This window comes from Parus major, chromosome 4 (assembly GCF_001522545.3).
Source record: "Parus major isolate Abel chromosome 4, Parus_major1.1, whole genome shotgun sequence".
NCBI classification, from domain to species: domain Eukaryota; kingdom Metazoa; phylum Chordata; class Aves; order Passeriformes; family Paridae; genus Parus; species Parus major.
The window spans coordinates 36,885,098-36,912,855 of record NC_031771.1 but is presented as its reverse complement, the minus strand read 5'-3'; the positions used below and the strand labels follow the sequence as shown (position 1 = coordinate 36,912,855).

The following is a 27,758-nucleotide window of genomic DNA, read 5'->3' as shown; positions in this document are numbered from 1 at the left end:
GCCACTTATTGGCCAGTCTTTTAGGAATTTAGACCACTGAGAATTAAGATAAATAATGTTCATTCTAGCTTATGTTAAACTAGAACACTTCATTAATTGCTTCAAGTAATCAGTTGCTTCACAACCAAAAGGAGAAGGGAAACAAAGCAGAGGAGGGATTCAAGATCTTTCTTTAATACTAAGTCTTGAGCAAGGCACAAGTAAGGAGTTTCCTGATGAGCTGTATCCTATCTTCTCCTTGAGTGGCAATTTTTTTCAGGCCCTTGCCATCACTGAAGAGCTCCCATGACTTAAAGCCTACTGTCAACCTGCTGTGGGTGAAGTGAGCTACAGCAAGTCACACACATGCCTGCCTGCAGCAGATGTCACACAGGGGTCTGACACTCCACTCAGCTTCCTCTCCACACTCTGAACTGCCACATCAGCAGGTCACTGAGGCCTGGCCCTCTGAAACTCTGACTTAGGGCCATGTTAAAAATCTGTGATGTTTCTGGCAAGTCAAAGCCATGTGGACTTTTTACTAATACTACAGAGCATGTCTGATTATACCTAGAAACAGTTCATGTTACTTCACTACATTAAAAAGAGCATGAAAAGCAGAACAGGCCATACCTGAATGACTGCACCTGCAGTGGCACTTTCTGGCTCTGCTCCCGTAGCCGGCACACATCCTTAGAAGCTTTCCTCATCAATTTCTCAGCACTTAAACCTTGTTTCTCCTCTTCTTTTGACTGTTCAGCCTGTATCAGGAAAAACAACTGTATTTTGCTGATAATGAACTACTCATTTCAAAAAGTGAGAGATGCTTCTGTGTCAAGCAAAACACTTGGCAGTGTCAGGTTTGCTGTTGCTCAATGATATTAAAGGTCTTTTCCAGACTAAATGAATCTATGATAATCTCTTATATATAAAAGATCAGCAAGATAAAAGGCTGACATCACAAGTCTAGGCCATGGCCACAAAATAAGCTAACGGGGCTTTTCCTAAAAGAATAAATAGAGCAAATTCCATGTCATCACAGGTGGCTACTGCATTTTGTAAATTCTGATATTTCTTAGGGGTGTAGTTAGACAATCCCTAAATTTGTATGAACACATGTTGTCTATCCAAGTATCTTTCTAGAACTGTGAGCCACTGATTCTCTTCCCATATAAAATACTTTCATTTCCTGAGAAAAGCTCTTAGGAAAGTTGCCTATACCCACTCTAGAGTGACTGACAGAAAAAAATAGGGAAGGTGTGCTCTTGAAATACACTTTCAGGTTTTGCTGAATGTTAGCAAGGAACATTAATTTTTGTGCCTTTATTCATGACATAGCATATTCATGGCATATTTTGCACATGACTCTCACTTCTTTCATTTGCATTGTAGAGGTATAAAAGCCAAGGCAAGGGAACAGAACACCAGTGGTAACAACAGATCAAAGGTCTTTCGTGAACAGTGCTGAGCAGCTACATACCCCACAGTAAGTTACTGAATTTCTGTACCTCAGTATTGCTAGCTCTATTACTTACATCTTCACTAAACTTCAGCAGGACAGCTGCAGCTATGCCATCCACTATTTCAGCAACAAGACTGCTACTAATAGCTGTGCTTTGGCTTTAAAAACTATCCAGGGCTTCTGAATATCCAATATCCAATAATTTGAATAGTAACTCTTTTTAGGTGGGCAGTCTCCTGAAATTCTTAGATAAATGACCCCTGTTCATACACAGGTGAGTTCTGTAACAAACTGTCACCCTCATCATATGTGGGGTGCATCGTGTGGGCAGTGCTTTTATTTCTAGACTACAGAGGCTGTCAGACAAATGTTATTTATTGTATTTTGAATTTTGTCAGCCATCAAAATTCAATAGAAGCAGTTCACATTCTTAACAACTATAAAGTTGTAGAGAGTTTAATTTTTGATTCTTCAGACTTGAAAATGCTGTTCATTACTTCAAATTACAATACATTTGCAAGCCTGAAACAGCAATCTTCAAAGCTAGTTTGTGACTTAGAAGTTCACATCTCAGTTCTGAATTCAACCCAGTAGAGTCCTAAACAACAAAACCAACTAATTCAAAAGAGCTAGTCCATACTATCAGTTTCATACTGGGTAGTTGTAAGAAAGCTGCTCACAGCAGGATAGTGGTACCCTCTGTCTGTTGAAACGCACTCTGGTTTCTATATGAAAGTGTTTTACATGAAAGAGCAACACCCTTTCAAAAACTCACTCAAAATCCAGTCAGCTTATACTGCTGTTAACTTCTTCAGTCCCCAACTCAAATAGCTATGATTTTTAAATGAAATTAATCTATAAATATTGTTTTCTTTATTAGTAAGTGAACATAAATTTGTGATCTACAACTGGTAATGTCTTAATTAACTTTATGTATATCACTGGCCATGCCATTTACCAGCTCTCCTAATTAATTTATCATCAAAACACTACACATACAACATTTCAAAATTTTCTAATTTTATCCTTTCTAACTATAATTAGAATATTTATATTTTATTCTTTCTAACTATACATGAGAGTCTTGTGATTACTGCATTTCAGGTTTAAGGGCATAGATACTTTCTATTATTGTGTATCCTTTTTTCATTTTTGAATCCATTTATTTTTTCAGGACTCTCTAAGAGAAACCTTGATTTCAGCCCAATGTCTCTAGGAATATGCATATGAGAAGGTATGTACATAACCAGGTTTACATTTACATCATGTTCCTTGAGTGTTTAATATAAAATACAGAAAATAACACTAATACAATGGCCAGGCATTCAATAAGTCCCAAAATCTGGCACATTTTGTGGTGATGTACCCCCCCACACACCCTGGCAACAGTATAAACTCAGATTCTTTAAGCAATCTTAAAACACTCATTCATGACACTTATCTACCAAATATAAGTGTCAGACAGGAATCTATCTGGGCTTAGCTTAAGTTAGTTTGATGACAAAGTAAATAAGCTGAAATGCTATTTCCTGCATTGTTTTTCCATGGGCTTGGTATAGGAGAAACTGAATCCAAAGAAAAACTAACTGTGCTAAACACCAAATCATTGGGACAAGAACATACTTATTGGTATTAATGACATAATTACACATTATCTCAATGTAAATGATGTACTAAAAAGAAACAAAGAAGATGCTTACAGGAATCTTTTTTGGATAGAAAAGCAGTAATACTTCAGAGGACATTAGGTGTCTGAAAACTTACTTGTATGAGGATTTAAGACTCAAACTTCAAAATACTGCATGATTTCTCACAAACATCCAATCTAAACAAGAGAAAATGCTTCTGCTGCACAGAATTTTCTCTGTTTTCTGATCTGGAACTATTAGTGGGCATTACATACTTGCTGCACTTAGGAAGGTGTGGAAGGAATGGGAAGAAAGGTATGGAGTCTGTGGATTTGGCTTCAAGCAGAGTAACTGCATGCTAGCAAGCAGTTACTGATTTTCAACATCCCCCACATCTGCGGTTTCATTTTTCACTTGAGACTCTCTCAGTTTCTCTGGTGTTTCCAGCTGCTACATTAGTCTGTGCCATTATAATGCCTGCAGGATCTAAGAAATAATCTATGACAATGTTCTCTAGGCTGCTGTGTTTTGCTAACCCAAGGGGAAACACTGACAACACAGTACAGCGCACTCAGGGTTGTTTTGCTCCACAGGGGAAGGCTGCAATGATTTTAAGGGTAGAAATATTTCTAGAAACTTTGTAAGCACTCTTCAAAGTGGTGGAGTTATTGTGATCATTGTTCTGACTTTTACCTTGGAAAGGAGGACTTAAATGCTGTGCTACTGCCTGCATTTATTTTAGGAATGTGTATTATTCCACACCAGAGTGTGTGTAATGGTGTTGATCACTGATCATCAGCCATACAAAATGTGACAAACTTACCTCCTGCCTTGGAAAAGTCAGCTGAAATAAAGCACTGATCCAAAGTATTCATAATATGAAATGTTGCAGAGGCATACTCTGTTCTACAGGGAATAGCTTAAGAATGGGAGTAGTTTTATTAAATTAAACAGTCAGAAATTATAAATTCTACCCTGCATCCAGCATTAAACTGTGTAATTCTACATAAATTTTGCTATGCTTCTTTCCTATAAGTTACATTTTTATGGGTTAAAACTTAGATCAAATTTATATAATGAATTCACATGGTAAAAACCAATACAGTTACACTAAACAGTGCACTATCTTCCTCCATTTTGTCCAGCATTTTTCTGAACACTCATCCATGTTCACCCTAAACTCTGCTAGTGTTCTATAGTCATTTTAGTACTCCACTAACTATAGCCAACAGCAGATGCCAAAAGTGGGACCAGAAGACACAAAAAGACATAAATGTAGAATTGGGAGAACATGCTGGGGAAAAATTTTATTTCCTACAGTATCAGTCAAGGATTTCTTTGAAATATGTGGTGTCATTACATGTATTTTTCTACCATGAATTTAACAAATCAATAAATCCGTAATTTTTTTAACCTATGGAAACTTGCAGCACTCAATGTTTTATTGAAAACATTTATACAGTTTCTGAATGTCATGTTATGTTTGCCTGCATTTAACCTGCCATCTGTTTGATTTTCTACTTTTTGGAGATACAAGACCATGATTAATTGCTCTCTTCCACCTCACTCATGGTTGTATGGACTTCAGTTGCAGCTACTTAGCTGTTCCTAGCACAGAAGTTGTTTCCTCCCTCGACCATCTTTGTTGATCCTCCATAGGATCATTATCCACTTTGATCAGCCCCTTTGAAAAGGGAAACCAAAAATTAACTATGTATACGGTACAAGCATAATAATATTTAGATCTTAAAGCAATGATATGTTTTGTTCCAAGTATTTTTCTTAGCAATTCCTGCCTGATTTGCTTTTTGACATCTGCTGATCCTTTGATGTTTTTGTCTCTTATATGTGGAGTATCTGATTCATAAAATTTTATTCAGAGCAAAGCTTTGTAAATGTAAATAATAGGATCATCCTTTCCTCTTCTACACAAGGCTATTTACTGACATTTAGTTTTAAAAAAACAAAACAACAAAACCAACAACTATTGAGTACATACAAGGAGGGCCTCTGCACCTTGTTAGAACTTCCCATTTTTACTACTCTGAATAGCCTGGTGTATCAAAACACCAGACTATTAACCATGAAGAGCTAAGGAGCACAGATCCCTCCTGGCTGTCACTCACAATGTTCCCTCATTTAAAACCAATGTACATTGACTGACTTGGATGGGAAGCAGGCTCCAGAAGGTGTTTACTCCAACCTCCTGTTCACAGTAGGTGATGCCAGAGCTGAGTAATCAGTCTTGACCAGTTAGGTTTAGAATACCTCCAAATGTGCAGGTTGGGTGGGTTTGTTTTGCTTTTTTCACTTGGTTGAGTCTTTAACTCCTCCAGCAAGCCCTCCAGGGCCCTATTCCAGTCAATGATCTGCCTCAATGATTTGAAAAAAACAAACAACCTCCCCAAAAATATAATAGAAACCCTACAACATCTAACTTACTAATGTATCTTGTTGGAATTTTCATATTCCAAATTCTCACTGTTAAATCTCAGTCTTCTAGCCTGTTTCTTGTCTTTTAATCACGTGGGAGCATCCTACTACCTTATGGCAGTGCATGTACACCTGTACTGTTCAAGAGACCATCAAGTAGAGAACAGAATTTGGCTTTCCTTTGCCAAAACTAGAACAAGTATATCCTGCATGAAGAAATAAGCCACTGCCTTATCCCCATGGCCCTACCACTCTAAGTAGTGGTAATTGCTCCTTCTACCTGTTGCAAGCACCTTTTGGCTACAAGTTCTGTGCAGACTACAAAGCAACCAATGCTGAGGGAAGAAAGCACAATGCAAGTCTGTAAAAGCAGGGCTGGGGTGTGAGAATTCTAAATTAAATCTGAAGTAAATGCTATTTTACTACAGCAACCATAACTATTACTCCAAATAATAGAGTCTCTGATGTGACAAAGTATTTAGAGGGCACTAGGAAAATGTTACCTCAAATTCTGTGTTTAATGTTGTAGTATTGATCAATAAAGGAATAGTTTACACTTTGTAATTTATAATCTAATAGAGATGTAACTAGTCAGATGTGAGCTTATGTAAAAATCTTTTAACATCATTGACCCATTTCTTTAACAAATTTATAGCAAAGGTAGGGGCATATTTACTCACACATATGTGAACGCTGCTCATACCTGTTTTTCAGCTTGTTTCAAGAGTTTCTGGAAACGTTCATCCTCCAGCACACACAGAGGAAGGTCTGCCTCTCCTCTGCCTTTTATCTCCTCAAGCTTTTGTTTGAGGTCCCGCAAGGCCTGGAGCTCATCGTTCAGACGATTCTGCCTTGTGCGCGACGCCTGGAGATCCAGCTCCAAGTCCAGGGAAGTGCGCACGGGGCACTCTTGCGCAGCTCTTCGCATGATCGGCTGGCAAACAGGCTGGGTTGTTTGGGAGAGAACAGTAAAAATTAACAGCTGGAGAGGCTGGTGGAGACTTTGACATACTGCAGTATGAAAAGCTCAGGTATTTTGGTGGGGGTTTTTTACCAGTCATTTTTTCTGAAGTCAAAAATTTCACCTATCCTGGAATTTTTCTTTAGTCAATAGCTAAAAATAAATGCTCCAATCAAGTGCATGATGTATTTACAGGTTAAAAACAAAAAACACATTCTGATCCCTGGGATGACACTGCTGGGAGACACAACACTACACAGAATTCCCTACAGATTTCAACTAGGTTATTTATTTTTGTAAATATTTGCTTTTTCAAGGCCTAACCAAACACATAATCTTACCAACTCTGTAAACATGCACTTCTTCAGCATATTTCACATGATTTACTCTCCTTTCACAGTGACTTTCTGCTTAAGTCAGGAGGAGAAGCTATCTCAGACTATTCAGTTTCCCCAGACTTTTCTTTCTTATGTAAAATGCGTCCTACTACCTGGTATATATTTCTCTAAATTCATGTAAGAATGAATTTCATGCAAGAGAATCTTACTCTCTTGTCCTTCAATCCTTTTGCTACTTGAATACTTTTGGTGGAGAGTAAATTCCCTTTAAAAGGACATTTAAGTCCTTGAAATCTTCACCAAAATTTGCTCAAGATATATATTGCTGATGTTAACTTCTGTGCAGCATAGGCCACTTTGTGTCATTTTATAATACTCATGTTCTTTAACCCAGATCCCTTTGACAGTAACTCAAGTTCAACAATAAGCTCAAATTTAACAAGAAATGCCATGATGCTGAGCATCAGTGTTTGGCTGCTGGCTTCAGCCACGACTGAAACAACACAGGCTTTGTTGGAGGGGAGATGACGTGGTACTGAGACCACTATGTTGATATTTCAACATGAAACTACAGCATAGAATTGTGGTACTTACGTTGCTTTTGCTGAAATACTTGAAATAAAGGGTGTCCTTTATGTCATTTGGTTCTCCCAGTGTCCCCATATTTCATTTTAAACCACGTCCAGGTAACACAGCACTTACCCGTTTAACTCTCAGGCTCCGTCGTTCTGTGGCATTTCTCACAAAGAGAGACTTCTTGGCTAGCGTGGAGCTGTCGCTGTCGCTGCGATTCAACTGCCAAAATGTACATAACAAACAGATATAAAGCACCTTCGTGTGCAAACACACCTGCACTGGTAGAACCAGTTAGGGAACCTCAGCGTTTATATACATATAGGTCATAATTTTAGTATAAAGTTAACAAGTTTGCAACTAGAGTAAGCATCTACTCTAAAATTATAACCCTACACCAAGAGAACCATTGATCTTAGTGAATGAATAACAAGACTCTTTAGGAAGGTAAGGAAGATAACTATAGTTATTAAGTATCATTGTCTGGCTGCAGATACAAACTATGGATTTCACTTACCTGGGGCAAGCTTTTAACAAATTTACTACAGGAAAGGTAAATTACTGTAGACATGCACCTGTCCAACAAGCAGTATTTTTGTATTGTAATTAACTGTAATGAGCAAAGGCATGCCTACAGCTTCCTTCAGAAGCACTTCCTACTTCTTAAAATTATGTGCCACAGCTTGGCAGTAGTTTCTTCATAACTTTAGCATTATTTCATACACATCAGTGCAGAATGACTGTTAGGTGCATCAGCATCAACAGATGGTCAGGATCATCTCTCTGCAGAATATGTATTTCACCTCTTCAGGAAAGGACAAAAAAGTAATTACTCTGCTAACATTTCAGTAAGCAAAGCCAAAGCCCTAAAGTGTGTTTACACAGGGCTGACTGGGAGCTGGGGAGTAAGAAATACAAGCACTTGTAATACAAAGTAGACCTCTTGAGAGACAAATCTGTCTTTTCACCATGAGCAACTACTGGAAGCTCACTCCTTGATACAGAGAGGCAGCCATCATCACTAGTGTTCTAGGCACTTTTCAAGGGACATTTTCCAAAGCACCAACAGACTTTGGTTCTGTCCGTCAGGCCTCAAGGATCTCTGTTTTCTGTAACATCAGAGGTGCTCTCTTAAAGCTAAGCCATCTCTTGATGGAGAGAGATCTATCTCTTGATAGAGAGAAGCTGGCACTTCACCAAAGTGTATTCAACAGGCATTTTCCTCTTGTACAGCACCATAATGCAAGGAAGGCTGGATGTGCCTGTGGTGCAAGTTGGGGACTGGGAAGACCCCCAGCTCTTCAGCCCTCTTCGCGAACTTGGATGCAGCTACAGTGCCCACTCTGGAGTCACCAGCAGTGGGCAACAAGTGTTCCTGACATGGCAAAAGATGTATCTGCAGACATGCTCTTTTCACAGGGTACTGTGCTTCCAGGAAATACCATACACAATGAGAAACAGAATGGTTTATTCAAAGTAAGGTTTTGGTTTTTTTATTCTGGCTCTTGGCAGCAGGTATGTAGCAATGTTCAAAGCTACAAAAGCCCAATACATTTCCAGATGCAAAAACCTCAGAAGTTTACACTGACTAAAGTACTAAAGCAGTTAGTTTTAATTCCTGTTGAAGACCTACATAGGCAGCAGGCTAAGATGATTTTTTTTCCCCAATACTATTAATTTCAGTTTAGGAATTAAGTTCCATCATAGGAATTAAGATGAAGGGTAGCTTCTGAATTCAGCCAATAATCTATCCAAATTATATAAAGATTGTTAGAAAACAATCTGTTATATTTCATTCTGGAGGGTATATGGAATAGTTATTTAAGTATGTAGGTATTGACTAAAGATTTATTTTTTTTAAGCCAATGAGAATCACAGAGAAGTGATGAACTTTAATGTTCCCAAATGATTAAGGCAAATGCCTCTAACTGATCTGGGGAATTAAAGCATAAGTATTACTTTTTTTTAAAAAAGGACGTGCTTGTATGAGTAAACTGTAGAAACTAAAGATCAAAATAAACCGCCTTTTCTAGGGTATCTGTGATTAAAATTTATAGAGCCGGTAGTCCACGCTTAAATCTTTAAACATGTGATTTTCATAGTTAGTTTAGCAGCAGCAGGACTCACAATTTAAATATTTTTTTCCTTTTTCCATGCTACCACAGATCTAGAGAGACTGGAGAACTTAGCTGCCAAAGCCATGTTTAAAACCCAGCCCCGAGGCAGCGCTTGCACATCTTTCAAAGACGCAATTACAGCAGGATTTGGGCTGCCTAGGTTTAAAACCAGTTGAGATACAAAGCGAGATTTAAAATTGATGACTGAGCTCTTTCCACACTGTTACCCTTAAATGGTTGCATTATTAAAATATGGTAATGCAATGGCATTTTACAGTGAATTCTATTTCATGTTGTAACAAATTGTTTTGCTGTGAGAGTGCTGGAGTTGCTGACGTGCAGGGAAACACTTTTTGCAGACAGCCAGCACAGCCATCTGTGTTATTTCTCTCCAATAGGATGTATTTTTGCCCTAGTAGAGGTGTTTTGCAAGAGTATGCAACTCTGCTGAAAGTCAATTCTACTGTGCATCAGCTCAGATAGGGAAAGACTCTAGAGAAAGCACAGGCACTGCCTCTCGCAGGGAAAATTGGTACATGACTCAGTGTCATTAATGCTTCATTCCCAAGAAGTTAAATGACTGTTTGGTTAATAGCTCTTCATTCCAAGTGTTTTTCCTCTTACCCTGCAGATGTATTGGTTCCGCTCGCCTGGAGAGAAGGTTTGGGAGCGCACTATCATGCTGTTCCTGACAAAGGGACGCTGTCTGGAGCTCCAGCTGCCTCTGTCCTTGGGTCGGACTGCTGTGTTCTCGTTAACCAGTTCCTCAGTGTTAGTCTCTTTATCGACCTATGAAAAGGAATTTAATGTGTAACACTTACTATAACCAGGTACACGCCCCCACATAGTTTTTGTGCCTTCAGATTTTACAAGCATTCTCATTTCCTTGCAGTGGATGGAAAAAGACCAGCGGCAAAAAGCACCGTGCATTTACAGAGAAGCTATTCTAAGTAAAGAAATACAAAATTCCCAAGAGGCTTAAGAGTGTGTAGAGAGGCTTTGAAGGTACTCTTTGTAGCCAGTAAAGCCTAAGCTTTTGCAGAAAGGCCTTTGCTGCTTGGCAGATGGTTTGATGCAAACACAGTCCAAGAAATGTTTTGCTTTGCCATTTGCAGGCATGATTATTGCACGTTTATATTTACTCTTTTGGTATTTGCAGAAGAGCAAGGTTCTGCCGTGCCAGAGATGGTGCCTGTGCACACTGAAAGGAGGCAGCTGGGAAAGCTACACTGCCCAGGTCCTTCCAGACATACTGCCAGACATCTCCAAGCCTCAGCAGCAGGGCTGCTTTATGGCAATCTCCAGAGCTTCACCAGCCTTGTGAACCCAGGGAAAAGACACTGCTGGCTGCTGTCCCTCAGCACAGCCTGCTGCCTACTAGAGTTATCCCATGTGTGCCAGAGGGAGCCTCAAGTGCCCCCATCCCCATGGATTACATGGATTACTTCCATGCTGCAATCATCCTGGCTGCTAGGCTAGGCCAAGCTCTGCAGCAGCTGGAACATCCAATGTTACTGATGTGCACTGGGGCTTTTTCCTCAGCTTGGGTAATTGAATGAAGTTCATGGTTTTCACAGTGCAGGTGATAAATACAGTGACCTAAATAGCACAACAGCAACCCCGAGAGGATGTTCTCACAGACATCTATGCTGTGACTGGTTCTGCAGGGGAGTCTGCTGTCTTTCACTCATTGTCTGGGCCCACCCAGCCCAAGCTTAGCAAAGCACTTGGGTAGTGTCTAACCTTCACATGTCGTCCTTGAAGTCTCCCCTTGCCAAGTTAGGGCTTTGATCTATATTCACTTGCTACCCAGAAGACTGTCAGTCCTTTTAATACCACAGCCTTAGCTTATTTGGCATCTTGCCACATTAATTGGAAGTTAATTACAGTTTTCAGCAAGTCCACTGAGATGTTAAACTTTTGTATTGCCACAAAGTTGAAGGAATGAGATGTCACTCTTCGTCTTTTTACCTCTGCTATTTTATAGAACTTGTGAGTTTAAAAGATGCAACAGTGTTTTTATTAAGATGCAGAGATTCTAAAAATTTTATTTCTGAGATTGTGCTACCACATCAGGGATATGTTCACTAAACATTTACTAAAAGTGCTTTCAAGAAAATGGAATATAATTTAAAAAACAACAGTTATCAAGAACATGGAATTAGAATTTGTTTTATGCGGTGTGTGAGTACGATAGTTCAAAAGTACACACAGTTTTAATACACGTTTTGGAATTTTCTGTTCATGGATCTTTTGTCCTTTTTTCTGCTAAGACAGTTCTTGTATTCCACACCCAAAAACAAGAGGGAAAAATAAGGAAATCCCTGCATTGGTTTAAAGATCTTGACCCTTGTCATGTGTTTTTCCCTGTTTAGCAAGCGAATCAGAAAAAAAAAGAAAAGGAAACAATGAAACAGATGTGCAGAAATATTATAAATATGTACAAGCTGAAGGTACTGAACTACTCTTGTATTTTGAATGTTCTCCATAAGCAACAAAAAAAGTGAAGATGAAGAGTCTTGGTTAATCATCCTGGACTTAGAAATTCTGCCTAGCATGTCTGTCCAATGTCCCTTTCATAGTTCAGAAGCGACCACACCAGTTTTGTTACAGGTACAACTGACAAGTGCTACAGTGAAGGCCACATCAAATTGTAAATGCATAGATGCAGCAGACTTCTATATTAATTGCTTAGAAATAGATTTTTAGACACAGTAAGATACTGCAGGAATGTGAACTGTAAGATATTCACCAGGGTTAGAATTACAGGAGCTTGCTGGCTTTCCTGGGCATCCTCACTGTCCTCTCTGTTCTTGTCTTCATTCATTTTTGGTGCATCCATGAGTAGCCCCATATCATCATTACAGTCATCTTCTGCTTCCAGCTTAATGCCATCCTCCTCTTCATCCACAATTTCATCAGAGGCCTCTGCAAGCATCTCTAGCCTGTATGAACAGAAGTAGCCCAGGCTTATTCTGAAACTGAAAAAGCTCACCAGAGAAAGCTACCAGAAAGCCCAGACCTGCACTCATGTGTAAGGCACGCATTTTTGACAGGGAAAACAACTATCATCCAAATGCTTTCACCAAGTTCATGTGTAGGCCCATTTCATTGCTGCCCCCAGTAGAACCCAGCAAGCACTACTACAGTTCACCATCAAGGTCATTATGACAGCACTGCATTACATTCATTAGCTGTAATGTTCATTATGTTGAAGGACTTTCATTATAAGTTCATAAAACAAAAGCCACTCCCCTCTTCCCCCAATAAAGCATGCATTTTCTTCTACACTGCAGCTAAGAAACTGCACAGTAACAGAACTCAAATAGCAATTTCGCAAGAAATCTGTTTAATGGGAAAGCTCACAATTTCTTCAAATATAAGACCATTGATGGAAGTACATCCACACTGACTTCATCAGACAACAGCTCTCTTTTCAAATCCTACTGCTTGCCTGTTACAGTTAATGTAACTATAATATTTTATGTTTCGCCACACTTCCAGTGGCTTCACAGCCCAAGTGGTTTCACAGGAAGATATACATGGATTGGAGGAGCATTGGCAGTAGGAGTTCATAGAGCAGCCAAGACACTGTAACTAAAGAAACGTGAATGAATTGGCCACACAAGAGGGCAAGACTTTACTCCAATTCCAGTGGTGGTGAGGCACTGGAACAGGTTGTCCAGAGAAGCTATACATGTCCTGTCCTTGGAAATGTTCAAGGCCAGGTTGGATGGGGTGTTGAGCAACCTGGTCTAGTGGAAGGTGTCCCTGCCCATGGCAGCAGCATTAGACTGGATGATCTTTAAAGATCCCTTCCAACCCATACCATTCTATGAGTTTATGATTTCCAAAAGTACAGCCCTTTTGTTTGTCTAAGAAAAGGAAGAATGAGCTGAATCATTCAGGCATGAACAGTGAGGGTGGAAAAGTGTCTTTACCAGTCTTCCTCAGAGGTTCTTTGCTCTTGTTCCTTCTCCTCATCTTCAGACAGCTCTTGTTCTACTGCTTCCAGCTCAGCAGATGTCCTCTCCAGCAGAGCTGACACAGCATCCTGCTCACAAGGAAAAAGATTAAACCAGAGTTGAAGGATACATAACAGGTAGGAAAATGACAACTCTTGCAAGAGCTGCATTACCCTACTGCTCCCAGAAGTCAGCAGAAACAACCCCCAGATCCCGAGGATACAGGGTTTGAATTGTCAGTGTATAACACATAGGATATTACTTTTACACAGAATAAATCTCAATGAAAAACAATTGGTTTTAAAATGACAATGCAATCAAATATGCTTCTAACATCCTTCATGTATTTTCTCATCTTCCCTTTCATACCCATAATGTTCTTAGGTGAAAAAAGGGTGCTCTTCAGAGTTACATTTTCTATGCAGTTCTCTTAAGAAGGGATTAAAGCAGAGAAGCTTATTTAACCAGAAGAGTTAGTACATTTTGCATAAACAGCACGTTCAATGCAATGGCTTTGAGTATGCAGATTCAAATAGTTAATAAATAGCAATTTTTAATGTGTGCATATGAAAATAAATGACACACTAAAGGAAGCTCTTCAATAACGTTGTTTCTAAAAAGAAACACAGCTGAAGGGTTTCAAATTGGAAGTGCAATCTTGTATCCAGTAAAAACCATCTACCATATCCCACTCCCCTCTGAGATCCCCTACAGCCCATATCACACAAAGTCAGTCTAGCCAAAAGTGCTTGCAAAACAGGGCCTTGGACCTTCAGAGCAGGACAGTTCACACATTCAAATAACTACAATGCAACAACACTACTGGAGTCTCTTCCTTTATTCTTGCTATCACAGTAATAGCCAACACGTTGCTCACCAAGTCCAGTGAGTCCAATGACTGTGATTGCTTGCTTAACAGAAACATGTGTTCGTCATTTTGTTCCTTGGGTTTTTTGCCAGGTGTCTGCTTGCAAGACAACAGGTTGTACCACAGAGTACAGGTCTCATCAGAAAGTGATAAATCTGCCAGGCTGATCTGAGTCCCAGCCTGCACAAAATAAGAAAGGGGAAAAGTAAATTACTTAAATTTGGTTTGTTTCCTACAGAACATTCTACTGTACTCATCATGCAAAAGAGGAAGCACAGATTTGACATGAACCTTAATTCCCTTTTTAACTGTACAGTTTTCTATTTCCCTCCACTTCCAGTCAAAACAGACAAATAGAAGTACATGGAAATGTCCTTCATATTGTCCGTTCTGGCATCTCTTATTTCAGTCTGCAGAAATGTCTCCCCACACACACACCCCACCCCACCCCACAGTTTTGCACACACCTGCTCTTGTGCATTCAGTAAGGAAAACCTGTGCAGCACCAGCTCATGGGGCAGTGTCACATGATTTTTCAGCTGTCCCACCACAAAAAGAATGCATATGACAAATAATGGATGACCTTGCTTGCTCTAACCAGGGAAGGAGGAGATGAGAAGCCAGTAAAAGAGATTAAGAACTGTCCTTTCATTTGGACAAGCACTGACATCCACTGAGTTGGTACTCTGGGAAAACTTCTGAAGTACTCATATTTGGGTTGTGCCTTGGAGATTAAAATCCTCTGTTCTTTGGCAAAGCATATTATCTCCACAGCTACTGGGCTGCACACATAGCTCTTGCCAAGACTCTGGTCATGATGTCCAGGGCTTTCTGCTGGGGATGATACTCCCCCATCACTTTCATTTGATCCTGCGAATAACCCTTGTCTTCGTTGGGTTTTTTTGTTATTGTTGAGCTCTTCCTTCACCTTTGTATCCTGCCTGAGGCTGCATTTTTGTTTTGTTGCCCTTTCCTTTCCTCAGGGGAAAATTCTTACGTACTGAAAAAGGCCAACGTGTTCCCTGGGAATGAATTTAACTTCTACATTTTGAAAGTGAGGCTGTTTCACAGTAGTCAGAGTCGATAAACCCCAGCAGATTCCAGCATCTCTTCGGTGTGTTGTAACTGAAAAAAATCTCACTGTACTACTAAAATCCCTCTCATGGTGAAAAACTAGACTTGAGTTGTACCAGACCATGCAAAAGCAATTTGAAAGTAAATGAAGCATCACTGATTCAGTGATGACTATGATTAACAAAAAAATTTAAAGTGACAGCTTCCAATGGGCTGATCTATAACTCTCATGCTTTTTTATTTCAACAGATCATAAAGACCAAAAAGGTGTCCATCATATAATCTAAAATAACGTCCAAAATGTAATTTAGTTTGTTCTTTGTGACAAGTGATGATAATGAGGGTTTACTCTCTTATTTTTTTACTGTGGCTCTTCTTCAGTTTTTACTTTAAAACCTAGTGTTAAAGTAATGTTGCATGGAAATTTATAGGGGTTTTATGTATAAAATGGCAAAGATGGAATATCAGTCCCTAATTAAAGGGTTAAAGTACTGTTAGAATTATCAAAACATCTTCCATCCAGGATTAGATTCTGTACTAGGAGTTTCAGAGAAAGGCAGTATTTTAGGTACTATAGCAACAACTAAGTTATGCTTCAGACACTGTCTCCAACTGCTGTGGAATTTTAGCAGCCTTGACCATCAAGAGGGGACACTATAAACAAACACATGCCAAAGAAGCACCAGAAATAAAACCGCATACCAAGCATTCTTCCTGACGACTTCTACTGACAGCACAAACATCTACTCTCAGTGTCTTCTGCAGCAGTGTTACTTGAGAAATGGCTACTCTGAATATCTCGTTGAATAAAATGGTTTCCATGGCAGGATGAACTTTAGTGCGGAACAGACAGCTGATATCAGTGGAGGATGGAAGGACTGCTACTCTAATATACCTGCCAGAAACAAAACAAAATCTTTACCTCTGTTTAAACTGGCACTTGCTGGTGATGCATGAGAGAAGTTCACCCCGTCAACTTAAGGACTGCATAGCAACAAAATGGAACAGTAACTTATCAGTGGAATGGAAAAGAGATGACAAAGATGAGTGAAGAGCTCCTCTTGTCCCTTGCAGAAACATTTCCCAAAAAGGAATTTTTATACTTAGTAATGTAGTAGTACCTAGAGAGGTAGCAGTTTCTGACTCTATCCAAGTTTAGTACTGGAAACATTGAAGATCATGTCACAGGTGGGAGGAAACATGTCCTTAATGTTAATTTTAAAAAATGAGAAAAACTGAGGCAGATGTAAAAATTAAATTCTTAGAATAATGCAAACAGCACTGAAAATCAGTGATGTCATTTAATCTTTTAAAGAAACAAATCAAACAACATTTCCAAAGAAAGCAGAAAACTAAGGAAAGCAACGAAGAAAATAGCTAGGGCCATAGCTGCTAAAGATCAATTCATAACATATTAAATGAAATATGGAAGAATGCATCTTGCAAGTCTAAATTAAAGCACAGAGAACAACTTGAAATTGTTACAAGGCTGCATTAATTTTATACAACCAGTAGGAATGGACATTATGTGGATTAAAGTTGTACTAGCTAACTTGCATGTCCCACTTTAGCAGCAGCTTGATAGAGAAAAGACATTTTTAATGCAATTTGTATGTGCTATTTACATATTGCACAGGTTCTCATACACACAAATGAGCATAGTATTATGCTCTCGAGTGTATTTATAACAATAGTTGTACATCTTTTCTGATGTAGATACCTACTCTGATCTAGCTTTATGTTACTGAACATCTTTTTGCTGTTCTACATTTTCTACTTTTCCTCCCACCTGTGTCAATTTTTTCTTCTATAGTTTTTCTGTTTTCTTGTGCTAAATGTTAGTGGACTTGGAAGGTCAGCAGAGGAAAGACTAGTTCAGAGAAGGAAGGATAGTAGTAGAACAACCATTTGTTATTAACAAAAACAAACAGAAAAATCCAGCAAGCACTCAGGCCTCTATCCTTAATGCATCCTTTCCAACCCAGTGGCTCCCTGTTTATCTGCCAATCAAATTTAAGGCAATGGGATAAAAAGGGAAAAGAACCAGCACAAAAACCAAACTTTTCAAGGATCGATTATACTACTTCAATCTTATTAAGCTTTTCAACTGTTTAAGGTGGTCTTACAGTCTGTCAAAAAGCTTGCTCAAGTACAAGTATCCCCAAGACAATTGGTACTTATTTATACAGATGAGAATTTTGGATTAGTAACTCAGTGGTAACATATTCAGGCTTTTCTGTTCATTTTCTACACATGGTTTACACTCTAATTTACTTTTAGACTTTGCATGTTGGTCCAATTTGATTCAAGAACTAATTCTTAGCAGACCTCCAAGCTCTAGTTGTTAGGGATGGTGTATCTCAATGTGACTGTGTTTGTCCACTTGCAATTTATTAAATTACCCCCTTCCTTTAAAAGCTCACTTAAAAGACAAATACTGCTTTAAATACTGTTTTACATCAAAAAGGCACATAAATGTAAAAAGACAACATTATGAGCTGAAAGGATGCCAAAGTATCAAAAGAATGTTTTTAGTAACTCGAGCATAACTGTTTCACACTCACAAAGATAGAATGTTTAGCAGTAGATAAAACACCATTTTAAAATAGTTTTTATTCCAGTTTTGCAAATTTCCTGATAACATCTCATTCTTGCAGCATTGTTGTAATATGCAAAAGCTAAATACTATAACGGTTTGAAAAGTTTAATACACATTTCAGAGCTTTTAAGCCATAAATCAACCGATTCCTTTAGAGAATTTTTATGATTTCTTATTATCCTCTTATATTTCAACACTACTTCTCAGTGATTGTTTGACTTACACCTTGGAGCCAAGGGGGACAGAAAATGCTGGAAGGTTTCTAAGCCGTACTATGATTATCACGAAACTTGAATTGCTGTGGTCGTATCTGTTAAAGAAAGGACAATACAAGGGGAATTTACTATTTATATTTATGGATCAACAGAAATATTCCCTTTGGTGGTCACTCACCTGAGTCCTATTTGTACCTGAGCAGCCTCTAGAATTGTTGTATCATCTTCACTATATACAATGTCCTCAGTTTCGTTTGATCTAGGAAAACCAGGCAAATACTCAAATTTTGGAAAATTATAGCTAGCTTTCAGTAATTATTAAGATATGCATACACAGAACATATATCCATTCTCCTAAACATTCTGATTTAATTACAGCATGCACTCCAAATAAGAATTTCAGAGCCTATACATCAGCAGTGCCTGTTATAGGGACAGTTGCTGCTGGAATAGTTTAACAACTGCAGCAATGATTCAGAAAGGCCTGAGGCTGATTACTGAAGATTACAGGCAATACTATATAAACTAGTATGCAGAATCCTATAGAAGTTGTTGGGTCAAATGTAACAGCAAATACATTTCTTATATCCTGATCACTGCAGTGAATATTAAGCTTCAACCTAGATTATTTTAATACCAATATTACAACAGAGTTTTTTCTTGTTTCTATAACCTCTTTTTAAAAATAAAAACATTCCAAAAATTGCTATGCAATCGTAAAAATCCTTAACAAAACAAGAAGTAAAAACAGTAACTGACTATTGTCAATAGAGTCACATGGCAGAACTTTCATAGTTTAAATCAAACTTTTCTCTTAAGAACATTTCTAGCAAGAAAAAACCCCAAGATTATAAGGAAGTATATAAATGCTATTCAACCAAGTTATACAAGCACAAAAAAATAACCCAAATCAAACTTAATTGTTTGGCAAATACACCTTCCTTTCCATCTGAAAGTACAAATTATTTCTAAAAAGGGCAGGGCTAATTAACAACTTCTGCTTGTACTGTGTAACTGATCATAGATATAGTTAAATTTTTGGTGGAAAGCCTTGCATGATTTCTCAAACCTACTGTTTCAAAGAAGCTTCATATACACCACTATCTCCAGCTACAGACTCATCAGACACAGCAGCAGATACACAAGCTGTTTTCTCCTCAAGAAGATGACCAGCTGTTCTTCTTGGTAAATCACCACCTACAAAAAGGAAAAAGAATGAAAATTAGTCCAAGAGATTAATAGTCAGAAAGAGAGATGAGCATAGCTTAGAAAGTTGTCAAGTTGAAAGCAGTGACCCTTAGCTGAGCATCACAGAGTAGTTTTGTTCCATATCATTAAACATTCTGAGACTGTACTGCTGCTACCACATATTCTGGCTACAGATATAACTAGACTGATGAACTTGAAAATGTACTATTATTCCTTCCCAGAGACACAGACTCCTATGATCACCCTTATGCATGGAGCTAGTTATTATCCTTCATTATCAACCCTCATTTTCCTGATCTTTAAACCAGTATTTGCCATGTTCACATTCAGCACTGTGGTAACACTGCAGCTACATGCCAAGTGCTTGCCTACTGTTTATTAAATATTCAAAAGTCAGACAGACATCCTCTCCCCAGTGACATAACTGCTAGAAATAAAATCCTCTCTGGTTTACTATCATCAAAAACTTTCTATGCTACAGGCTCTCAATGACTACTTAGCTTTAATCTTCAACTTGCATTCATATGCGAGTGTCATGCCGTGAAGCCACATTCTGCAGCACAGTAAGCTGAGGGCCTATGCAGTCCTTTTATCTGCCAAGGGGTGAGGATATTGGTATGCATTATCATCCCCATCGGAATCATGACTTTACATCCTGTTAAGATGTTAGAATTTAAGGCTCTAGATTAGATGATTGATTGCTGCATTTGTGCCTTTATTTATGGCAGTAGAAATGCTTTTTCCTTGATGATGAAGTGCTCTTTCCCTTCCCCCTCACCGTGTGAGGGGTGAAGGTGATGACATGATTTATTGATTACCCTTAGGAATTACAACGGCAGCCTGAATTGACTTTGACAATGACAGAGACTGACTGTGAAAGAACTACAAGATATTCCAACTTGGTTTCTGACAGCAGGGACATGTGCAGAGGAGCAAATATCTCTATGGTTCACCTGTACAGAAAAGTCAGAGGCAGCCAGAGAGGCAGGTGAACACAGCATCTAGAGAGCCAGTGCAGATTACATGGCGATAGGAGCTGTACTACCTTTGAGACTTTGTCTATTCTCAAGTTAAGGTTCAGCAGAATTCAGACCTGTAGTCCAGTAAAAACCTAAGGGCTGAAATTTTCTATGTAGGTTTAGTGCCTCTGGCTGAATTTGTTCAAACCTTCCCATTCAGCATCACAGCAGTTTCAAGAATGATATTGGAGTAGAAACACTGAACAAACCCCAGGTCTGTGTCTGACTGTTAATTACCAAAGTCTCACCATGAGACCAATTTTACTGTGGAAACCAGAGGTATTGAAGTGTAATTAGTTAATATCTGGCTATTCAAAATTCAAATTCTTGTTTTGGCAGCCTTAATACAAGTTTAAAGACAAATTGTATTATGCATATGGTGCTACATAAGGAAGTATCAGTATGAAGAGTCACAGAATTAATTTACATTTTAAAACCATAATTACTTATATAGACTTAAAAGGCAACCTGACAATATCCAGAATAAGAGATCCTCAAAAAGTTAAAAAAATGTCAGAGAACCACGAAATGCTTTTGAAAATAATGATCTATAGAAATAAATTTTTTTTAAAAAATTCTGATTCCATATAGCCCAAAGTGTTCCCAAATTCCAAGTCATTTTGAATTCAGTTCTCTGACTATGTAAGCTGCAGCCAGATTGCAAAGACAGACTGAAAATTGTTGTTAATTTGGAAAGGATATGCTGTTGAAATACAGTCAGGAAAATTAATTATTGTTTCAATGTTTTATAATATGGCTCTAAAGTAAAATAAATACTGTGCTATACTGTCCTGAAAAGACAAAGGGCAAAAAGACTCCTTCCCCCCAAATTCCCTTTCCATGTTTCTTCAGCTTTGCATTTCACAGGTTCAGACCATTAGGATACCAGACAATTTCTTATTTTCCTTCTGCACAGTGAAACAAAGTGGGGCCTTTCAGTACTAAGCACACCATTCTCTTCTGGTGCCACATTGCTCTGGCCAACATTGAAATTACCACAGTGCTGCATGCAGTAAGCTAATCTAATTATACAACAGATGTTACAACAATTCCTTGCGAGAATTAAAAAAAAAAAAAAGCCATTTTCTCATTCAAGTATATAACTGTATGAATATGACAAGGTGCTTTTATTAAAAATTGGAAAACTCCAAGCAGAAGGGTTCAAACTTGGTAACAAATCAGGACAATGCTCAAGAGCTAGGCCATACTTATTCTAAAACACCAAACTCCTTAATTAGCTGCTTCCCTACCAGCTCAGAAATACAGTTGGAAATGCCAGGTACTGACCAGGTTTCAAATAGGGCTGCCAGTGCTCAGCACTACTGGAAACCTGTCTCACTCAGTTCTTCCTTGAGAAAACAGAGTGTAACATAAACAGGAATGGTTTGTAACATACTTGAAGACAATGACACGAATGACACTAGAAATGAATAAATGTGCAGAGACAGCACAACATACTGTCAGCCCTAACAAAAGGCAGAAAAGTGAGCACTCTAAGACTGAGCACAAACCATCAATTCTTGACAGGTGGAATTTTTGAAATTCTAGCTCTGACAAAGGTTTTGACAATATAAGATAATTTAGTATGTTGCATGGCTTTTGCTACAGACCAGAAGTGGAATTCATCACACCTAATTCAGCCACCTCGAAGTTAAAGTTAACTAGTAACTGAGGATACCTTGATAACTCACTGTCATTCATCCCTTCTTCCTTAAAGGGAAGTATGCTTTAGGACAAGATGCCTCATTCTTTTGGAAGTTACCCACAGGCTGCAGGGGGAGCGTAGACTCACTTAGGAGCTCTGTTCTAACTTGCATAGAAAGCTAAAAGCTGTGAAATCCATGCTAAAAATGGGGAAACTCTCACTGTAACTTATGTGGCATGTAGTCACCTGTCTTTCCCAATTCAAAATGAACTGCAAATCTTTCAGTGACAACACTCAAATAATTAGATACACATAATTCTCACTCCAGAAGTCTCTTTTACTGAGGATGTTGGTTTTTAACTTTTCAATAAGAAACAAAGTACCTGATTTTAAGTTATCTAAAAACCAGCAGAGGGTATTTACTCCATATCCATACATCCTGATAAAACCTAGGAACACCACGCGTCCTCCATGCTTTCAAAATCCAGATTCAGGTTTTGTGTTATTGTTTTCATGACAGACTGCAATACATGAACTTGCTTCCTAAAATAGCTATTGAAAAATGTGGACAGAATCAGAGTGATTGCAGCTTTCTGCTGCCAAAACTAGAAGTTAGGTAACATCCCTCAGAACATGCAAGCGCATGCTGATCAAGATACTCTTCAGTTACACAAGGTACCTCCTCATTTCAAGAGCCAGCTGTTCATTTTCATGTTGTGTATACATTTGACATAATTTTTTTTTTTTTTTTTAATTACCTGAACTTCCTTCATGTAGAGAAGGCTGCCTAATGTTTAGATCTTTATCATCTGTAGGAATCTGAGATCCTGCTCTGGCTTCAGAGTCCAATAATATTTGGTTCTCGCAGAAGCCAATGCCTGCAAAATCACCTGAAAGGTCAGAGTCTTCAAAGTCTGTAGTGAGGTGATGCAGAGGAGAATTTTGAGCTGAAAATGCAGCTTCTAAAACCAAAGGGGAGCCTGGGGGGGACAAGGAGGAGAGTGAGGATCTGGAAGACAGTGATGTCACAGATTTGGGAGGTTCAGTCAATTTGGGATGGTCTGCAGCTGAAGAAGAGTCACTGTAACCAAGTCTCCCATGGGAGCTGACCACTTCATTTTCATGAATAGTAGTGATAGGTCCCGAAGGAATGTAACCAGTTTTTTCTTGTAATATGAAATCAAGTTTGTACTGATAGTCCAAATCTGTAATTTGATCGCCTTGGTTATAGTAGAGATCCGTGGAGCTGAGCGAGTTTAGCGACCCTCTGCTTGATGTGTTCAGAGATCCCCGGCTGGATGCCAGGGATCCCAAACTGCTCCCTGAAGACACAGACAGCGTACTAGCTGAGAGGCTGCAAAGAAAGCACAAACATACTGATGGTTACTAAACTAAACCAGCACAAAAGAGAATGAAGAGAGGGAAGTTTGACTGAAACTACCTTGTAACAGATCACAACCAAAAGCTGCTTGGGGCATTTATGTTTTTAAGCATCCATACCTGGCTTAGCTCAGTGTGCCCATCCTGCGTGCTACCAGGAAAATTCATCCAGCTTATGGCCACCTGCCTAAACCCCTTTTCTTCTGGAGAAGGCTGCAGATTTGACAAACTGATCTGGCAGTAACAGAAGCCTTCTCCACTGTTATATCCCATTGGAAATCTGCTCCACTCTGATGTGGGTGCTCATGTGGTCAATGTGACAGCACAGGGATCCCCAAGATAGAGCTTATGACAGCAGAGGAGTGTTGCCACTTCTAGAGCAATTCATGCAGCCTACCCTATGCCCAAGCACCTGGGAAAGATGCCAGATAGACAACTTATAGCAGAACTGCTTCCCATCTGTGTGGCAACACACACTCCACATGCAATATTGTCCTATTAATAACAGGAGACAGAGAGTCCTGCCAGGCCAGGCAGTGAGTGTCACTGCCTCAGTTCTGGAGAATTGCTGGGAAAAAATGTCAGGAAAAATAATTGAAGCAGGCTCTTCTAAACACTTAAAATATATTTACTGAACAGTGACAGAACTATCAACTTAGAAAATTTGCAGAAATTATTAAATACACCAGGTTTGCATGGTGACAAAATGCTTGAAGCTATTACACTTGCATTTTTGTACGTAAATAAATTTTGCTGAGCTTTCTGCTAAGAGAAAAACCTAAGAATGAAGTTGAGACATCCAGGTCCACTACAAAACAGGTTTTACATCATGCAGTACAGTCTCACCTTCTAAGCTGTGAATGCAAATAGGTAGTTAACTTTGTCGTTTCTTCAAGTTTCTGTACCAACTCTTTTCTTCTCTCCTCCAATTTTAATCTGCAAAAAGATGTATATGTTATTTCAGGAAAGCATTACAGAATAGGCTAGAACATTTTATAGATAAAAAAAGAAATGAAATCAAGATTCCTCTTTTTTTATCAGGTTACCAGTGACTAAAATCCAAAATACTGTGTTAGCTCTCGGTTTGATCGTAAAACCCCAACTGCTTCAGCAGAGTGACTTTAACTGCAGAATATCAAGCATTCTAACAAACCTGCTGAGTGTGCAAGCAAGCACAGGGCTGGGACATTCACACTGTACCAAGGGGAACATGCACCCAACAGAAGAGTAACAGATGAGGACTTCAGAATAATAAGATCGGCATTCATACAGTTTTTAAAAGCCATGCTGCAGACTCCCTCCTCACTCAATATAGTTCCAGGGGAAAAAAAAGGCAACCAACAAAACCAGGAAAAAAACCACCAAAACAAAGAAACAAACCTAAAGAACACTAATGCCAGTAATACCAGTATTAGTTTTGATATTTTGAAGTTTAAAATCAAAGCACTCCCTTTAATTTCAGAATTTTTATAAAGAGATAAAGCACAGCAAATCAAAGCAGTGAAAGGTTCTGAGATTATAGACCATATTTAGGAGTCCTTGGTAAAGATTTCTACATTCCTAACAGCTTTGTCAGCACCTCAGTGCCACACAGCATTGTAATGCTCATCAACAAGTTCACCTTTACAAGAAAGCAGGATTTATTGCCTCCTGCTTTGCTATCGAGCACAGCTCTAAAGCCACAAAATGGGGAACTCTCCTATTCCTCTTGGATAGGAGAAATTATTCACTAACCTTTAGAGTGATTTTTCCCCCCTCTTTTAATTCCCTTTTATCACTCCATTTACACTAAATAAATTGCTTTCTCTCAGTGGATTCAGCTAAAATCCTCCTGTAGTTGTGGATTACTATATTCTTCTCTAGGCCTTGCTCAGTCAACTGATACGTGTCACAAGTTCTCAAGCAACTAATCTGAGAAACAAGAAACATCAACCATTGCTTTCTTACACAGAGTGAATTAACTAAATTAGGTACTCAAGAGTGCCCAGAATTCACTCCCTTTGAACATCAGATACCAGCAAAAAGACAGTAAGTCCCTGAATTCAGCAAGGCATGAAAAGCACTTGCTTACACCCATGCTAATTCAGTAAGCAAATCTGGGTTATGCAAAGGTGAATAAGTTACCCTGGGGTGAGCCAGGGTATGACTTCCACTCCATTGCCCACGGTACATGTGCTCTCACACTACAGTGATGTGTTCATCTGCCAATACCTGCTAAGGCTGTTAAAAGCACACACAGTATTTCATTCTTCGCTCAGGGAGACATACACACAGGTTTCCACACCAAGAATTATGTTCATCTATAGTACCAGACACTCTTTCCTATCATTTTACTATTTATCAATGCTTCCTGTCTTATTTTAAAGCCTAATCTATCCTGCTTTTCCCAAGCAAGAGCGCTCTTCACTAGCTCTTTTGTGGCTTCCCAGTAATGAACTATGATTTTTTTCTCAAGGAAGAGGCATAGAAATAGCTCTGTGTTCAACTACTAATGGTAAAAACAAGAAAAAAATAAAAGCTTAGTAATTTCTCTGACTGAAGTCCTCCAAAGACACACTTACAACCACCTTGAGACAGACACTATAGCAACAGAATTTATACTACTGAACTAACAGGTTTCATTGGTTTTTCTCTCAAAAGCACAATTAACAGTTTGCTTTCTTCTACTGTCTTAAGGAGGTTGAGAAACATAATGTATCCCTTATAATTTAGCACCTGAAAAAAATTCATTCCTGGAAGTAATTTGATCTGATAGTAATTAAATACAATTGTTAATACCTGCAGGCTAATGTCAGAAAGATGCTAGTCACAAATCACAAATACAAGCCAAGTGATGAATCACTTGTGGAAGTTTGAGGAAATGCAGGAAGTCATTTTATTGTCTCACAACGAATTGAGATTCAGGGAAAGTTTTTTCATTCTACATCAGGACAAATGGGAAAAAACCTAACAACCCCACCTCCAAAACTTTCAGACAATGAACGTTCCCTCTTTATAGCACAAGCAGGAATTATAATATCCAAAAAAACCCTGTGTGAACACCTAAACAACCATTGTGTTATCTATTCTGACACAGGCTTCTCTCAGTCTCTCCTGTTTTCACCACTTCTATTTAAACTAACCTATTACTCCTTGCAGGAGGGACTTCAGTGTTAGTGAGACATCTTTCTCTTTTGGTCTTAAATTGTAACATCACTGAGAGGAGCAGAGAATCTTTAAAGAAAATACATTAAAATTTAAAATGCACATACCTAACCTTTCAGTGCAAACTCAGGTGGACATGTTTGTGACAGGCACAAGAGCAGGTGCCAGTTTTGCAGACAACAGCACAATCAAGTATTTAAATCATGGACCTGTTCAAATGGCTGTGTTTACTTGGGAGATACTGCCAAGGATTAAAGCAATAATGGAACTCAGAGGTAAAAAAGTAGCAAGTAGTTCTCAACAGTTCCACAATCCACTTATTTCTACACAGTTGCTTTGAGGCTTCTTAAAGCAGTCAGAATACACCCTGTCTCTGCCTTTTTGAAGTTGATACGTTATGATCTACACCCTCCTTCTGTAAATTGAATCCACGTACATCTACTAGTGGCAATTTCAGCATCCTGCTCCAAAATAACCCAGGGCTATGTTTTTGTTTTAAGTCAGATGTTTTTGTTTTAAGTCAGAGCACGTCTCCTGTTTCTTTTCCCTTTAGAAATAATAAAAATCAAACCAAATGAAAGAACCCTCCTTGCATTAAGCTCTGGTACAATCCACAGCTTCTTGTGCTGCTGCTTCATTACCAGTACTTGTGAAAACACTGAAAACTGAAAGCATTCATGAAACCTCATACGCGAAAATGGTAATGCAACAATGATACAATATTTTGAAGATGGCATGGCTCCTCCACTGGTAATAGAGAGGAGAATCTCCCTCATCTTCAAGAAAAAAAATCCTGCTGATTGATCTGATACAATTAAATGTATTTTTTAAAAATTAACATTTCAGAAAAAGTTTCATCATCTGAATCTTTCTGAAAAAGAAGATTTACTTTTTGTTTATAGTAGGCAAACAAGAAATAATCCTCAAAATAGCCTCATGTGAAAGAATTTATGTGCTCTGAAGTCACCAAAGGAGACAGTTTTAATATAAGCAGTTGAAACTAGAAATTCACAGGAGATTTCCTGGAATAATAAAAAAGTAACCCAGAAGCCACCATAACTGTTACCTCAATCAGCAGTGCACAACATAGCTTACATTAACCTCAGGAAAAAAAAAGCCCTAACACTCCATATTTTCAGGATTAAAAAT

The 27,758-nt window shown here is 38.6% G+C and overlaps 1 protein-coding gene and 1 long non-coding RNA gene across 7 annotated transcripts in view; one reads left to right on the top strand and one right to left on the bottom strand.

Moving 5' to 3' along the window:
- Window positions 1–11,736, top strand: part of LOC107203064 — a 57,700-nt gene extending 45,964 nt beyond the window's left edge. The window contains exons 6-10 of one of the 3 annotated variants that reach the window (XR_004496826.1): window positions 1,372–1,465; window positions 2,616–2,675; window positions 6,217–6,533; window positions 8,608–8,794; window positions 10,123–11,736. This is a non-coding gene — a long non-coding RNA (uncharacterized LOC107203064). The remainder of the gene's footprint in view (window positions 1–1,371; window positions 1,466–2,615; window positions 2,676–6,216; window positions 6,534–8,607; window positions 8,795–10,122) is intronic. The other 2 variants (XR_004496827.1, XR_004496825.1) reach the window with 2 other exon arrangements.
- WWC2 (WW and C2 domain containing 2) overlaps window positions 1–27,758 on the bottom strand; it is a 95,050-nt gene that overhangs the window by 4,065 nt on the left and 63,227 nt on the right. For 3 of the 4 annotated variants that reach the window (XM_015624429.3, XM_015624432.3, XM_015624433.3), the window contains 13 exons: window positions 24,312–24,401; window positions 22,844–23,439; window positions 19,286–19,409; window positions 18,391–18,471; window positions 18,221–18,307; window positions 16,101–16,293; window positions 14,334–14,504; window positions 13,433–13,545; window positions 12,244–12,436; window positions 10,116–10,280; window positions 7,504–7,596; window positions 6,206–6,448; window positions 613–740 (listed from right to left, as the gene is read on the bottom strand). In XM_015624429.3, the coding sequence (XP_015479915.1) occupies window positions 613–740; window positions 6,206–6,448; window positions 7,504–7,596; window positions 10,116–10,280; window positions 12,244–12,436; window positions 13,433–13,545; window positions 14,334–14,504; window positions 16,101–16,293; window positions 18,221–18,307; window positions 18,391–18,471; window positions 19,286–19,409; window positions 22,844–23,439; window positions 24,312–24,401 (2,277 nt within the window). Of the gene's footprint in view, window positions 1–612; window positions 741–2,681; window positions 4,754–6,205; window positions 6,449–7,503; window positions 7,597–10,115; window positions 10,281–12,243; window positions 12,437–13,432; window positions 13,546–14,333; window positions 14,505–16,100; window positions 16,294–18,220; window positions 18,308–18,390; window positions 18,472–19,285; window positions 19,410–22,843; window positions 23,440–24,311; window positions 24,402–27,758 lie in introns of those variants that run through there. The other variant, XM_015624431.3, reaches the window with a different exon arrangement.